We start from the raw sequence: 14,788 nt of genomic DNA on the forward strand, positions 1-14,788 counted from the left end.
GCGGTACCTCCTCGAAGGCCACCGGATCGGGTACCTCCTCAGGAACCGGTGAACCCAGATGGGGAGAAGGTGTGCGGGGGATCTCGATCACCTCCTCCGTCAGAACCGAGCGCGGCGAACGATGGCGGTGCACCTTCTTAGGCTTCTTGACCGGCGGTACCGACGAGGCCCTCGGAACCGACGTTCCTCCGGAAGACGGGCTCGTTGTGGAACTCCGCCGCTTAGACACCTTGCTCGAAGACGACTTCTTCGGAACCGATGCGGCCCTCTTCGGATCCGACATTGGACTCGGCACCACTAGTCTCGTCTCGGAGTCGGACACCCTCGGATCCGATCGAGACTCAGAGGCGCTTCGGGGCGGTCTCACCGAACCCTGCGCCAGAGAGGCGGCTCTTGACGCCGCAGCGCTCGTCGGCCTGGATCTTGCTGCCGACTTCGCAGAAGCCACTGAGCCCACTCGTGAACGTTTCTCAGCAGAGGGGCTAGGGCTGGCCTTGGGGGAAGGCAACGGGGTACCCTCGGACATGACCTTCTGCCACAGGGAGGAGTTCAACCGGGCCTTGCGCTCTTGCCGGGCCTTGTTGGTAAAGCCCTGGCATATTTTACAGGCTGGGACATTGTGGGTCTCCCCGAGATAAAACAGGCACAGTTCATGGCCATCGGTTTGGGCCATCTTAGTGTGGCACTGGAGGCAATGTTTGAAGAGCGCCTTTGAGGCCATCTTCAGGGGCACGCAAAAAAGAAGGGTCAAACAGTCCGAGTCGTATTTACCGAGGCCGAGTCAAGTCCAAATCAGTAAGCGAAAGAATAGTCCGTAGTCCGAAGTCCAGATTCAAGCCAAAAGATCAATCCAAGTCAAAAGACACACCAAAAGCACAGAGCAACAAAGCTCACATTCTCTCCAAGTGGCGGCAAGAAGAGAACTGAGGGAAGGGGCTGTTGGTCGCTGGAGGAGCATGTGACCGTTTGGGCGGGAAAACGGTCGCTGAGGCGCGTGACAAACGGCCCCTTCGGAGCTATAGAAGCTATAGAAAATTCTCTGGCGGCTGGCCTGCACCTGCGCAGTCCACATGTGTGGAGGCACAGAAGAACGAAGATGAACAATAACTGCACTTATATACCACTCTTCTAGACAGATTAGTGCCCCACTCAGAGTGGAAATACATGTTATGAATTACCCTGGGATGCTCAAGTGCAGGATTTTATGTGTGGTCCTCAATTCACTTGCGGGCTGTGTCTTGCTCGACACGCATGCTGCTTTCACAGGAGCTACCTTTTTGTGATTGCATTTGCAAGTGAGTACAAGTTGGGAGGGCAGAGTTCCAATTCAGCTCTGTTTTTGCAGAGAGAACTCTCAAGAATGGACACTGTAGAGTAGGTACTTTAGGTTCATCTGACTTGCCAATCTGCATTTCTTTAAGGTGTGAGAAAGTGTCAAGATCTGCATTTCAATGAATGGATGTGAGAGGTGGGGGAAACTGGGAATTTGGCAGTTGTGAACAGCCTGGGATACTTTTAGCAGTTGAGGAGGAACTGATATCAAACAGGTGAATGTACTCATGCGGAGCAAATTGAAGTGTGACCGTGTGAACGAGTACATGGGAAGTTGGAGGGGGGACACATGAAATGAGGTAAACTTGAGCATTCCTAGGTACTTCATAATGTGTATTTCCACCGTCAGAGCAGTGAACAAAGTCAATGTTACTATTATCCCCACAATATAGCTGGGGCTGAGAGGAGTGACCTACTCAAGGCCACCTGCCAAGCTCATGGAATAGTGGAATTCAAACCAGCACAGTTATGATTTGCAAGCCAACCACTTAAGCACTATGCTACAGCAAATCTCTTTCAGGTTTTTTCAGCTTTGGATGTGGGTTCAGAATTGAAACAGCCTTGGTCACCCTGGTTGATTGCCTATGCCAGAAGATGGATAGGGAGAGTACAACCTTGCTGATTCTGCAAGATCATTAAGGGGCTGTCAATATCATTGACCATGATATCCTTCCTGCAGGAATGGGACTGGTTGGTACTTTACTTTTGTGGGTGAGCTCAAGGGAGAGCACCAAAAGTGATGTTGGAGAATTCCACCCCCTCCCCCCACAATCTAATATATATAGTTCCCATCTACATAAAACTGCTAGGAAAGGCCATTTAAATATTTACAGTATCACCAATATGTAGTTGAAACACTGCTCTGTATTTCTTTCTCCCAGCTTGTAGGAGGCTGTCAAAACTGATCTGAATGCAATAATGGATTGGACGTAGCTGTGAACGAGCTCAAGCTTAATACAAATACAATGGAAATTCTATGTGGTTGGTGCTTCAGCTAGTCTGGGAAATAGGATAAACTTGTTTTGGAAGTCATAACACTGATTCCATTAAGAATCAGGTAGACAGCCTGGGGGTGCTCCTGAATCCATTGCTCCATCTGGATGCTCAGATCCCAACAGTGACTAGGAACATCTTTTACCAGCTTAGGCTGATGTATAAATTGTGTGCTGACCCAGAAAAAAATGTCTTAGCTTTCCACCTTTCCCTTGGAGCTCAAAGCAGTTTACATTACAATTCTATATTAAAACCATCCATACTAAAATGAAACAGCATTAAACACCAGCATATGCTCAGAGCCCTGCTTTAGATGGGGCTGTCTTTGAAGAGTTTGAACAGATTACTGACTAAAGCCCACAAGATGAAGCATATAACTCCAATACTTTTTCATCTGCATTTATTGCCTATACATTTTGGGGCCCAATTCAAAGTGATGGTGTTGATCTTTAAAGCCCCCAAAACATTCTAGGACTGGATTATCTTAAAGCCTTAGTGGCTTAGACTGACTTGGTTTTTCCTTTCCACCTCCCTTTCCTTTGTGATTGAGTATCTTCATGATTTGACTTCTGTTGAGTGTATTTGATAATCATGCTGTGCATCTAATTTATTTATTTACTTTATTTTTACCCCACCTTTCTCCCCGGTGAGGACACAAAGTAACTAACATAGTTCTCCTCGCCTCTATTTTATCTTCACAACAAGCCTATGAGGTGGTTAGGGTAAGATGGTGTGACTGGTCCAAGGTCACCCAGCTAGCTTCCATGGAACAGTGACGATTTGAACCTGGACCTCCCAGATCCTAGTGCGTTACTCTAACCACTATTCATTGTTGTTTAATTAGGGTTTTTTTGTTTTAATAATTTGTTTGCTAATCATATTAGATTTTTAAAATATGTCTAAATCTCTTCAGTATTTTCCCCTAATTATTCTTTATTGTTATTGCTGGTTCTCAATGCTTTCTTAGAATGCTTTATAAACTTTTTAAGTGTCCCCATTTCGATGACACAGAACATGCTGCATAAAGTGTGAGTCATCCTGCCCTTCCACACCTTGGTCAGCATCCCACAGTTTAAAAGCTGCTCCACATCTCCCCCCCCGCCCAATTTAAACCATCAAAAGTACACTATTGAGCACTTCTAGAAGAACTGGGGGGGGTTAGTCTCCTCAAACCCAATTATTATTACTTATCACTCAGATATACCTAGGATGGTCTAGAGAAAATTATTTCACACAAACAGAAATATAAGGTGCCAGATTGTTCACCTACCTGCCACAAGTTTGGCACTTTGCCTTTCAGCAGTGAGTTATAAATCTGTTCTAGTTCTGTGGTGAACATTATCTTGCCTTTGGTACCTTGCTGAAGTTCATGTAATGACTGAATTATTAAGGATAATAAATGATTAAACTGGTCAATCTCCTGATGCAAGACAATTATCAAAGGAGTACTGATAAAAAACCCAGGTCCTAGGATGAGAGAAAATATCCACAAGTTATCAGCCAGAAAAACAGTGTTTCATACCTGTAACTGTTGTTCATCTAGGTCTTCCGTGCAGGCACACATGGGACTGTGCACCTGCCGACTTCGGAGATTTTTACAGCTCAGAACCACTAGGGGGTGCCCCTGCCTCTTACTGCGCATGCGCGGTCATCTTTTCCCGCTGAAAAACGGCTCCTAAGAGGCGGGGCGCCCCCGACGTACCCTCAGATCCTCTTTCGCCACCGACTGCAAGGTAAGTACCAAGAGAATTAGCGAGGAAGGAGGGAGGATATGTGTGCCTGCACGGAAGACCTAGATGAACAACAGTTACAGGTATGAAACACTGTTTTTCATCTGCGGTCTTCCTGTGCAGTTCCACATGGGAGATTTCAAAGCTTAAATACCTGGGTGGTAGGTAGAGATGCATTATGACAGGAAGATCGACTGTCTCTTTCCTGTTTAGGACGTCCAAGGCATAGTGTCTCACAAACGTATCCGCAGATGCCCAAGTCGCAGCTTTGCAGATGTCTTGCAATGGAACACCTCACAGGAGGGCTACCGAAGACGCTTGAGACCTAGTAGAGTGAGCATGTATCTCCAAAGGGCAAGGTAAGTTAGCACTTTTATAACATAACAAAATAGCCTGCACCACCCAATGGGCCAAAGTCTGAGAATTGGCTCTCATACCCTTCTTAGGGCCCGCAAAACAAACAAAAAGATGGGAATCTTTCCGGAAGGGTTTCACCCTATCCAAATAAAAAAGGAGAGCCCTACGGACATCTAAAGTATGAATGGACCTTTCAACATCAGACGTATAATCCTTAAAGAATACGGGTAAAGAAATTTCCTGCGCTAAATGAAATTTCGACACCACCTTGGGTAAAAACTCTATTTTTGTTCTTAAGACCACCTTATCCGGATGAATACCCAAGTAAGGGGGGTCGCAGGAGAGAGCTGCCAGCTCACCCACCCTTCTGGCAGATGTGACAGCTACAAGGAAGGCCACCTTAAATGAAAGCAGATTTAGAGGGCAAGTAGCCAACGGTTCAAAGGATTTGGAAAGGAGCTTCACCAATACCAGAGGCAGTGACCACTGAGGGACTAACACCCTCACCGGGGAGAACAAATTATTGAGCCCCTTCAAAAATAATTTAGACGTATAGTGGGGAAAAACAGTCTTTCGATCAACTGGAGGATGAAAGGCCGAGATCGCAGCCATGTATACTTTAACAGAGGAATTGGATAGGCCAGATTGCTTAAGTCCCCACAAAAAGTCCAAGACCTCAGAAAGGGAGGAGGCTAAGGGATTGACTCCTCTAACCTCACACCATTCAGTAAATGTGTTCCATTTCAGGGAGTATGATTGTCGAGTGGATAAGCGACGGGCATTTTGGAGGACGTGCACCACCCCCTCAGAGAAACCCCCTCCTGAAGAATCAGCCACGCCGTCAGTCTGAGTGTATGAACTCTGTGATGAAATACCCCCCGAAATGACAGCAGGTCTGGCCGCTCTGGAAACCGATGCATTTGACTGTGCAGTCTCAGCAGGGCATGAAACCACGGCTGCCGTGGCCAATACAGGGTAATCAATATGGTTGACGCCTTGTCCATGTGAATCTTGGATATCACTGTGGCTAACAGCGAGAACGGGGGAAACATGTAGAACAGGTGACCTGACCAAGTTAACTGAAACACGTCCCCAAGAGATTTGAGGCCGACACCTCCACTGGAACAGTACTGGGGAGTCTTGTAGTTCTCCTCCGAGGCGAAGAGGTCTAACTCTGGGGTCCCCCATTCTGAAAAGACCGGACATAAATACTTGTCGTGAAGAGACCACTCATGGGTGTCACCCCCCAACCTGCTAAGGCGATCAGCTGTGACATTGTCTACACCCGGAATGTGGACAGCTATTAGCCAGACAGAGTGGTCAACAGCCCACTCCTAAATCTTCATCGCCTCTGTGCATAAGGACCGAGACATCGTGCCCCCTTGCTTATTTAAATAAAACATAGTTGTGGTGTTATCCGTAAGGATTTGTACTGTCGTATTGTATATTAGATCAGAAAACGAAATTAGGGCATAATAAACTGCACGCAATTCAAGAAGGTTAATGTGTTCCTCACACTCCAATTCATCCCACAAACCATGAGCATACAAACCCTGACAGTGAGCACCCCACCCTAGGGTAGAAGCATCAGTAGTGACTGAAAGGTCTGGTTGTTTATAACCAAAACCCACGCCCCCAAGAAGGTTAGAGTCTTGTAACCACCATTCCAGAGACAAGAGAACCTTGCGAGGAACACTAAGCTTTTTCCTTTGGGAGTCCCTATCAGGGAAAAAGGCTCTAGAAAACCACAATTGAAGCGGTCTCATCTTCAGTCTCGCTAGAGATATCACCGCCGTAGTGGCGGCCATATAGCCCAAAAGAACTTGAATAAGTCTGGCCGTTTGGAACCTACACCTCTTGAACCTTCTGATAAGAGCCTTAATCTTATCAGCCCTGTCCAGGGGCAAAAAGCCTGCATTCTGAGAACCATCAATAATGGCCCCAATGAATTGGATGACCTTAGTCGGGGCAAGCTTCAACTTCTTTTGATTCACAAATAACCCCAACTTTAGGCAGGTAGTCAAAGTGACTGAAATCTGATTGGTAACATCCCTTTCGGACTGCCCAACAATCAGCCAGTCATCAAGATAGGGAAAGACACAGCAGCCCTGAGTTCTAAGGAAGGCAATCACAACCGCCATACACTTAGTGAAAACTCTGGGAGCTGTGGACAAACCAAAAGGGAGGATACGGTACTGGAAAACCCGAGTACCATAGGTAAAACGAAGAAACTTCCTATGCTCAGGGAAAATGGAGATGTGGAAGTATGCATCTTTAAGGTCTAAGACCCCAAACCACGAATTAGAGGGTAGCAGGGTCAAGACCATTTGCAGAGTGGTCATTTTGAATTTCCGAACCTTTATAGACCTGTTCAATTTTCGAAGATCCAGGATGGGGCGAAGACCCCCATCCTTCTTGTCCACCACAAAAAGGTTCAAGTAAAAACCAAGGAGGGAAGAAGAAGAGGGCACTTCTTCAATAGCCCCCTTCAACAATAACGCTGATAACTCTGAGACCACCCCTGGCTGGGGCGTCTGAGAGGAAAAAACAGGGAGCGAGAGACTAGGCCACTGAACAAACTCAATTTTATATCCAACATTAACTACTTTCAACACCCAACCGTCTGAAGTAATATTACACAATTCAGTAAAGAAAAAGGACAGCCTGTCCCCAAAGTAGGGGTCAGGTCCCTGTGATTGTCAGAATTGTTTCTGTGCATGTCCCAAATCTTTGGGTTGATGCTGATTATTGCTTTGCCTGTTCTTAGTGCCCTGCCTCCTCCTCTGAAAGGTAGGTTGTGGGCTCTGGTACTGATGTTGAGGTTGGAACCCGTACCCATAATAAGGGTGGTATCGTTGTTGCAGGTTCCTATTGTAGGGCTTGTATTGAGGGTGACCAGGCTGGTGTTGATGCACGCCATAAGATCGAGCCGTCAGCCTGTCTTTACGCTTCTTTGATAGGTATTCATCTGTTCTATCAGAGAACAGGTTCTGCCCTTCGAAGGGGATATCTTCCACTTTAGCCCGTGTATCCATGGGTAAGGCAGTGGTCCTCAACCAAGCGAACCTTCTCAACACCAGAGTGGATAAGAGTGCCCTTTCGGAGGTGTCAGCCATATTTCTGCTCACCGTAATCTGGTGCCTTGACAATCGAACAGCCTCCTCTTGTATAACTCAAAGGAAGACCCTTTGGTCCTCCGGCAGGTGAGGCACAAATGTGGCCACCTTCGTCCATAACAGTAGCTGGTAGGCGGCCATCATAGTGGCATAATTGGCTATTTTAATGCCAAATGCTGTAGATGTATAGACCTTCCTGGCCAGGGAGTCGATCTTTCTACTGTCTTTATCTGACAGGACTGACAAAGAGCCTTGCTTGGATTTCACCTGCATATCTTCCGTCACAAGGGAAGACGGAGGTGGGTGAAGAGAGAGAAATGGACATTGTTCATCCTTGATTCTGTATAGATTCTCAATCATCTTATTAGTCGCAGGGGTCAAACCAGGTTTTAGGTTCAAACGAGACAAAAGTTCCACGAAGCCTTCAATCAGGAAAGGCAATTGTTGGAGTCGACCCAGCATACATATGTTTTAGGATCTTATCCTTTGATCGTGGTTCCAAGGAAGCCACTTCGATTTCAAAGGCTTTCACCATCCTTTGGAGCAGTTTGTTGTAAGCACGGAAATCTTCCTTTGGAGATGCTTCCTCCGCCAGTCCAATCGCTCCATCCGGCGATTCCGATGGTGGAGAATCATAAGATTTACCATAGGCAAGGTAATCATCATATTCAGTGTCAGAAAAACCCGGGGCCTGTCTGGATCCCCCTCTGGAACCAGCATGTAGGGACGGTGAGCGCGAGTGCCTCCTAATTCCCCGTTCGGAACCATAGGATCCCTCTCTGTAATAGTGACGCCCGCCTGAGTACAGACTGTATCTGTCGGAGCGGCGAGATCTCGAACGGCCCCTGTCAGTCCGAGAAGAGCGGGAAGACCAGGAGTCACGGGAAGGTGAGCGGGGTATCCCCGATGGAGTCGGAGGTTTCTCGATCATAATCACATCAGATTCCCAGGACCTATCAGACGCCGGAGTCCGCCTAGGTGAAGACACGTCCCCGGCTCCACAATGGCCTTTAGAGGGAAGTTCGGGTTCGGAAGCACCCTGCTGAACTTGTTGAGGGGTGATAACACTCTCCAAAACCTGTTTGTCAGATTTGGAAGACAGATGCTTCCTCTTCTTCTTCTTTTTCTTTTCCATACTCGCCTCCACCAGGCCCGATGGATGTTTCGGATCCGAGGATTTACCTGAAGTATTCGGATGGTCCAGTATTGATCCACTCCGAGAAGTTCTCGGTTCCGTTGGAGCTACGGAGCTTTCTCTCCTAGTCTGGACACCCGCCATGGAACCAGACGGTTCCGATGCAGGCCTCGACTCCGAAATCGGATCCGACGGAGTGGGAGTAGTTGGAATTGAGGAGCTCCGAACCAACCGTGTCGGGCTCGGGGGCCTCGTAACAGTCGATGCAGGAGACTGGCAGGGATGTGGCGACTTCTCCGAAGATTTTGAAGTCGGAGTGGTGGATCTTCCCAGCACGGGGGATTTGCCCTGTACAGGTAGGTCAGTCACTGCCATCGTGCGTCGCCATAAATACGCTTGAAGCCTCCCCGATTTCTCTGCCCTGGCCTTCGGTGTGAAGGTGCGGCAGTACTTACAAGCCTGTGGGTTGTGGGTTTCTCCCAAACAATACAGGCACTCAGAATGACCGTCCGATTTGGTCATTTTACGATCACAAGTAGAACATCTTTTGAACAACGCTTTATCCGACATCTTCAGGAATTTGAAGAAATAAATGCTTTCCGAAGAGCAGAGCCAGCAAGAACCGCTCAAGTCGGCGGCAAAAGAGGAACTGAGGGTACGTCGGGGGCGCCCCGCTTCTTAGGAGCCGTTTTTCGGCGGGAAAAGACGGCCGCGCATGCGCAGTAAGAGGCGAGGGCGCCCCCTAGTGGTTCTGAGCTGTAAAAATCTCCGAAGTCAGCAGGCCTGCGTGTGCGCAGTCCCATGTGGGACTGCACAGGAAGACCGCAGATGAACTTTTAATTCTTACAAGGAAGGCCCTACTGTTGTGCTGTAGAGCTTAACCCTAACCCTAACCCTAACCCACCCCCAAAAGCAGAAAACGTCTTTTTATTTGCAGAGGAATCATTTGGATGTTTTCTCCCAAGTTTAAGAATGTCTTGGGTTAGCCCTGTCTGACAGCAGAGTTATTCATTCTGCATTTTCCTAATTGTTCATCTAAATTACATCTTATGATAACATCTGTGTTGTACAAAACTGAAGGGAACAATCTGTTTTTATCTTGTATAATGGAGTCATGTAAAAGTGCCAGTTCATAAAAAACATCACCTTTATGTAGCCATGAATACAGCATCCCTGACACTGTTCTAAGGTGCTCACTTGTCCCACTCCCCCTCTCCAACTCAACTCACAGCCTTTCAGCTCCAAGTTATTCCAATGCTAGTTTAGTGCTACAAGTTATAGTGCTGCGCCTCTGTCAGGATCCTGCATACTAAATCCCAGAACCATATTGATAATGAATGCTTTCTAACATGTGTGGAAATCATTGAACAGCATAGGCCTTTGGACAGTTTCATATTTTTTAAAAAAGCCTTAACCCCCTCCACCACTAGTCATATAGTTTGCTTATACTATCTTCTAGATAATGTTCATTTTAATTGTATATTATATGCATTACAGCTCTGACCTTTTGCAGCATTCTTAAGAGCAGCCCAAATGGGGCCTGACAGAAAGCTACCAAGAGTTGTTGTACTTTCAGTTTTCGATGCCAGTCCTATATCCTCAACAGTCAGTGGTAACCGTATTAGAATGTCAGATGCTATGTCCAATACTATTTCATCCTGGGTTTTTCCAGCACTAGAAGAAAAAAACCAAAAGTTAATGTTAAAATAATCACTGTAAAAACATCACATTAATCCCTTGCTCTTTCATATCTTATTACCCATAGTTCCCTAGAAAAGAAACACACCTAGATTATCTGAGTGTGATTTTGCTCACATGAAAGTATAATGTACTGAATGTTGATATTCCCATGTGAATGGTTACAATACAAGATAATTTTTGAACGCCTGAATATATTTATATGATAAATATGTAGATACAAATAGAGAGAAGGTAAGATAATTTTAAATTGATTCTCTATAAATCTGTTTTTTATAATATTTATATTTTTAAGGGGGAAATTGGGGGAGGGAAACAAATTCATTATAACTGTATTAATTGACTATGGGAAAGGTGTGTTCTGCTATTTTGATTTAAAACAGTCTGTTTTAATAATCTGTGAAAGGGGGGAGAAATATTTGCTTCAGCTAATTAATTATCTCATATAATTATTGATTAATAAGTCTTTTTAATGTTATTGTAAAAATCAATTGATATCTATTTCATTATTTAGAAGTTAATCATTACTGCATATTGCTTATTCAATACACATACTTAAACAAACATTTAGAATTAATAATTGGATATTGATATGTTATTACCCTGTATTAAGTTACTGTTGGTTATTTTTCTCTACTGATACTGGATTGCTATATATCTTATCTATTGTAGTTCAATTTTTTTTTGTAATATTAGTGGTTGTTATTCTACATCAAGTTATATAACCAAGTTGTTGTTAAGGTACATTCTTAAAGTTCTGTGATAATGCATTTGAACCATAACATAATCTCTCTTTATGTGCGAGGTTTTAATAATCCAATAAAAAGAAAATTAATCTTAACAAATTTGGCTAAGCTAAAGCCAGATGTTACACTTCTTCAGGAAACTCACTCTCCACAAATAGCGATGAACTGAAAGCTAATTGGATTCAGTTTCAATACCATACCAAAGGGTCCTCAAAAATTTAATTTAATTTAATTTAATTTATTATATTTATATTCCGCCCTCCCCGCTTTCGCAGGCTCAGGGCGGATAACAAAAACCCATGGTGTATCAATTCTAATCTCAAAACTAGTATGTTTTCAGCACAAAGCAACATTAAAGGATTCACAAGGTAGATTTTTATTCATAAAAGGATCAATAGAAGACCAAATTTTAAGGTTTGCTGCAATATACACTCCTAATAACAATCTACTCCCCCCCACTCACCACCTAGATATATCTGGCCAGTTTCTTCTTACGCTCCATGCATCTGATGAAGAGAACTGTGGTTCTCAAAAGCTTATGCTACAGTAAAGTTGTTTAGTCTTAAAGGTGCTACTGGACTCTTTACTATTTTGCTATTACAGACTAACATGGCTAACTCCTTTGTACTAGTGATGAAGGGCAGTTGCAGCTCCAGAGGCTCCTCCTGTGAACCAGTGATCATATAGGCTACAGACTTCAGAAAGGGAAGAACCTGGTTGCTGCCAACCACCTCCCTCTAGCTTTCTGAGACCTTCATCGGGGATGGGACATTAGTGACATTGGTTGTGTTGGGCTTGGAATGTGAATAATTCCGAAATCCTAAACAAACCCGTGACCTGAATCCCAAAACAGTACTGGGTGATCCAAATACCCCCAAATTCTAGTTTTTGTGCTCTCCCCAACATCTGAATCCAAAAATACCATTTCCCCCCAGGTGCACAATCCTTCACGACCTATTATATAACTTTCATGTGAATTTCTGAAATACAGCAGCCATTTTCCAAGATGGTGACCAAATCATCTTGGCAATCTACATTTTCTTTTAGAAGCACTTTTTTGCTTTGCCACTAATTCCCCTCAAATGTCTCAACAATATTTTCCAGAGGCTTGGGTGGAGGTGGGGATGTTCTGACCAGTTTATGAGGTTTCCAACAATCTGAAACCAATTCAATATTGATAGTGCATTTTCTTTTAATATTATTAAGATTTCAAATAGACTGCCCACCCAAATGTCATGTAGGTTTTGAAAATCTGAAGAATTATGAGACTGATGGAGAGGGAGGTTAGCTACAAGAAACAGTACACAAAAGAAGGGGTGGGCAACTGGGTTGTCACAATATTCTAGAATGAGAAAAAGAAAATTCCTATCACTTACCTGGTTATGAAAGTACCTGTGAGAATCTTCGGCTGTGTACTTGCAATTGCATCAACAAACATCTGAGCCTGAGATTTTAAGAATGCTCTTTCAGCACATGGATGCATTCCAAAAAGTTCTGCAGAATCAGCCTCTGGGAGAGTTCGTAGATAGGCTCTACAGTCTTTTAAAGTATCGGCTTCAGAAACAGGCCGATATACCTGCAGAATGAATAATGCTTGTTTACAAGGTAAGTTAGAGCAAAATCATAATCAATCTGCCACTTTTTGCCTTCTCCCCACACACTTTCCCAAAAAAGAACATTTGAAACACAGTGGTCTGATACTCAAGATAGGTCAGAAATTATTCTGTCTCAAGCGCATTCTAACAAGATATGCCCTTCCTTCTTTAGCACCCAAATGTGCCTCAAAGAGGCACTAAACTCAGATGAAGATGAAATGATGGTTTCCACCAAGCCGCACAACAGATCAGTAGGGTATGCCTTCCTTTCTCTGAGACTCTCTACATGAGACATCTTACATGGAGACACTCACGTGTAGGGATACGCAGTGTTAGCTGGGAAGTATAGTTTTAAAAGATAGAGCCAAAGGCTCCGTCAATTTCACCTTTCTGTAGGGAGGTAGTTTAGAAAGACAGAGAAAGCGGAGATTGCTCCTCAGATGGTTTGTATATTTCATCTTTGCCTCCCCAAAGGCCAATGGTTTTGTTATCATTCACAGGAGGAAGGAATTCTTGAATGATCGGATGTCCAAAAGCAGTGTTCCCATCCAGGTAGGGTTAACCCCTAATCAAAAAGAGCTACCTTATTTTTGCAAAATCCTGCACCCAAAGGACACATCAGCCTAAGCAACTGAAGTGATTTTATAATGCCTGACAAAAGTGAAGGTAGACACCAACACTATTGCTTTATAACTATCTTGAAGAGAAATTCTGGTCTCAAGTACCATTGATATAACTGCAATTTTGATGAAATGGACCACTCTTGTGTCCTGCTAGAGATGTGGTTTGGTTTGCAGTCCCCTGAAAAGTTGACTGTGTTCTATCTGTGGTAGAAATACTTAATAATTTTTAATCTCTTCTAAATGAATCAATTAGACAATGAACAAGGCCCAAGCAACCCTATATATAATAAGGATTATAAAGTGGTATTGGAAAATATTGAACAAATAAACATCCTTCTTACACAGTCTCTAGTATAAGCAAAATTCTCTTCCAATAAAGAAGGATTACAAAATTTTTTCAGAATGCTAAGCAAGCATCGGCGATCCCAGTCATCAGTTATACGGCCTCCATATACTACTTCTCCAGCTGAATAACATAATGCTGCCCAAGGAACATCTTCTTGCTTCTCAAGAAGTATCTCCATCATCCGTATTGAAACCTTGGGGGGGAATTAGGAAAAGGATTTACAATTTCAACAATTTCAAATAAGTACTCCTGTACTTATTTCTTGACCTCAGAATTGTTTTGCATACCAGATATTTTTTACAGCAGAATCCAGAATAACTTTAAACCCATTTTAGTCCTCATAGTTTCCACCCAGGCTCACGTGTTTAGATTCTACTTACTCTCTCTTCCAAACCTCACACCAATCAAATTCAAACCCCCAAAGCATTTACTTCCCTCACAGCCCCAAGCCGCCACCACCCTAACCAATCCTGAACCAGCATATTCATTATATATACTTCATTTTCCACAGCCACAGTAGCTGGATTGCATTGACACCCAGGCATTACACAGGCAGATAATGGTTTTCTGACCCTGCAGTTATGCAGTTATTGCAGTTATGTCAATGGTATTTGAGACCAGAATTTCTCTTTAAGATAGTTACAAGTATTGAAGGTATGAGTGGTCTGGAGCCTGCATACCATGGCTCCTCATTGTTCTAGCTTCTAGTTACATGGAAGAGTTGAAGCAAATCCAGAATATATTTTTAAAGTATTGCTATGTTGCTACTGAATTTTAATTAGAGAATTATTTAAATTGCAGCCTCTTCCCCTTACCTCCAGATCTGAAAAATTAAATTCATATGGAATATTCCAGCCCAGAGCTCCATATTTCTTTCTTTCATGGACGACAGCATTAAAAAAACACAGACTAAACAATAGCCTTTTCCATGAAGGCCCGCAGGTAGACTTGTTGAATATAAGTTCTGTTACCTCTCCAGTACCACTTATGCCAAATGTTTGAAGCAATTTTCCCTTCAGTCCTTGTGGGGATTCAATCACTATCTTTAAATAATAAGCAGATAATTTATTAATACAACACATATGTGTTGGCAAGATAAATAGCACTTTTACTAGCA

At 43.9% G+C, this 14,788-nt stretch overlaps 1 protein-coding gene across 1 annotated transcript in view; it reads right to left on the minus strand.

The window, feature by feature from the left end:
* Nucleotides 1–14,788, minus strand: part of DNAH14 (dynein axonemal heavy chain 14) — a 447,800-nt gene that overhangs the window by 14,954 nt on the left and 418,058 nt on the right. The window contains exons 73-81 of the mRNA XM_054972406.1: nucleotides 14,487–14,714; nucleotides 13,667–13,864; nucleotides 12,484–12,683; nucleotides 10,234–10,337; nucleotides 8,805–9,011; nucleotides 7,993–8,710; nucleotides 7,248–7,478; nucleotides 5,288–5,439; nucleotides 3,596–3,792 (exon numbers count right to left, since the gene is read on the minus strand). Coding sequence (XP_054828381.1) covers nucleotides 3,596–3,792; nucleotides 5,288–5,439; nucleotides 7,248–7,478; nucleotides 7,993–8,710; nucleotides 8,805–9,011; nucleotides 10,234–10,337; nucleotides 12,484–12,683; nucleotides 13,667–13,864; nucleotides 14,487–14,714 — 2,235 coding nt within the window. The remainder of the gene's footprint in view (nucleotides 1–3,595; nucleotides 3,793–5,287; nucleotides 5,440–7,247; nucleotides 7,479–7,992; nucleotides 8,711–8,804; nucleotides 9,012–10,233; nucleotides 10,338–12,483; nucleotides 12,684–13,666; nucleotides 13,865–14,486; nucleotides 14,715–14,788) is intronic.

This window comes from Eublepharis macularius, chromosome 1 (genome assembly GCF_028583425.1).
Source record: "Eublepharis macularius isolate TG4126 chromosome 1, MPM_Emac_v1.0, whole genome shotgun sequence".
Classification (NCBI taxonomy): domain Eukaryota; kingdom Metazoa; phylum Chordata; class Lepidosauria; order Squamata; family Eublepharidae; genus Eublepharis; species Eublepharis macularius.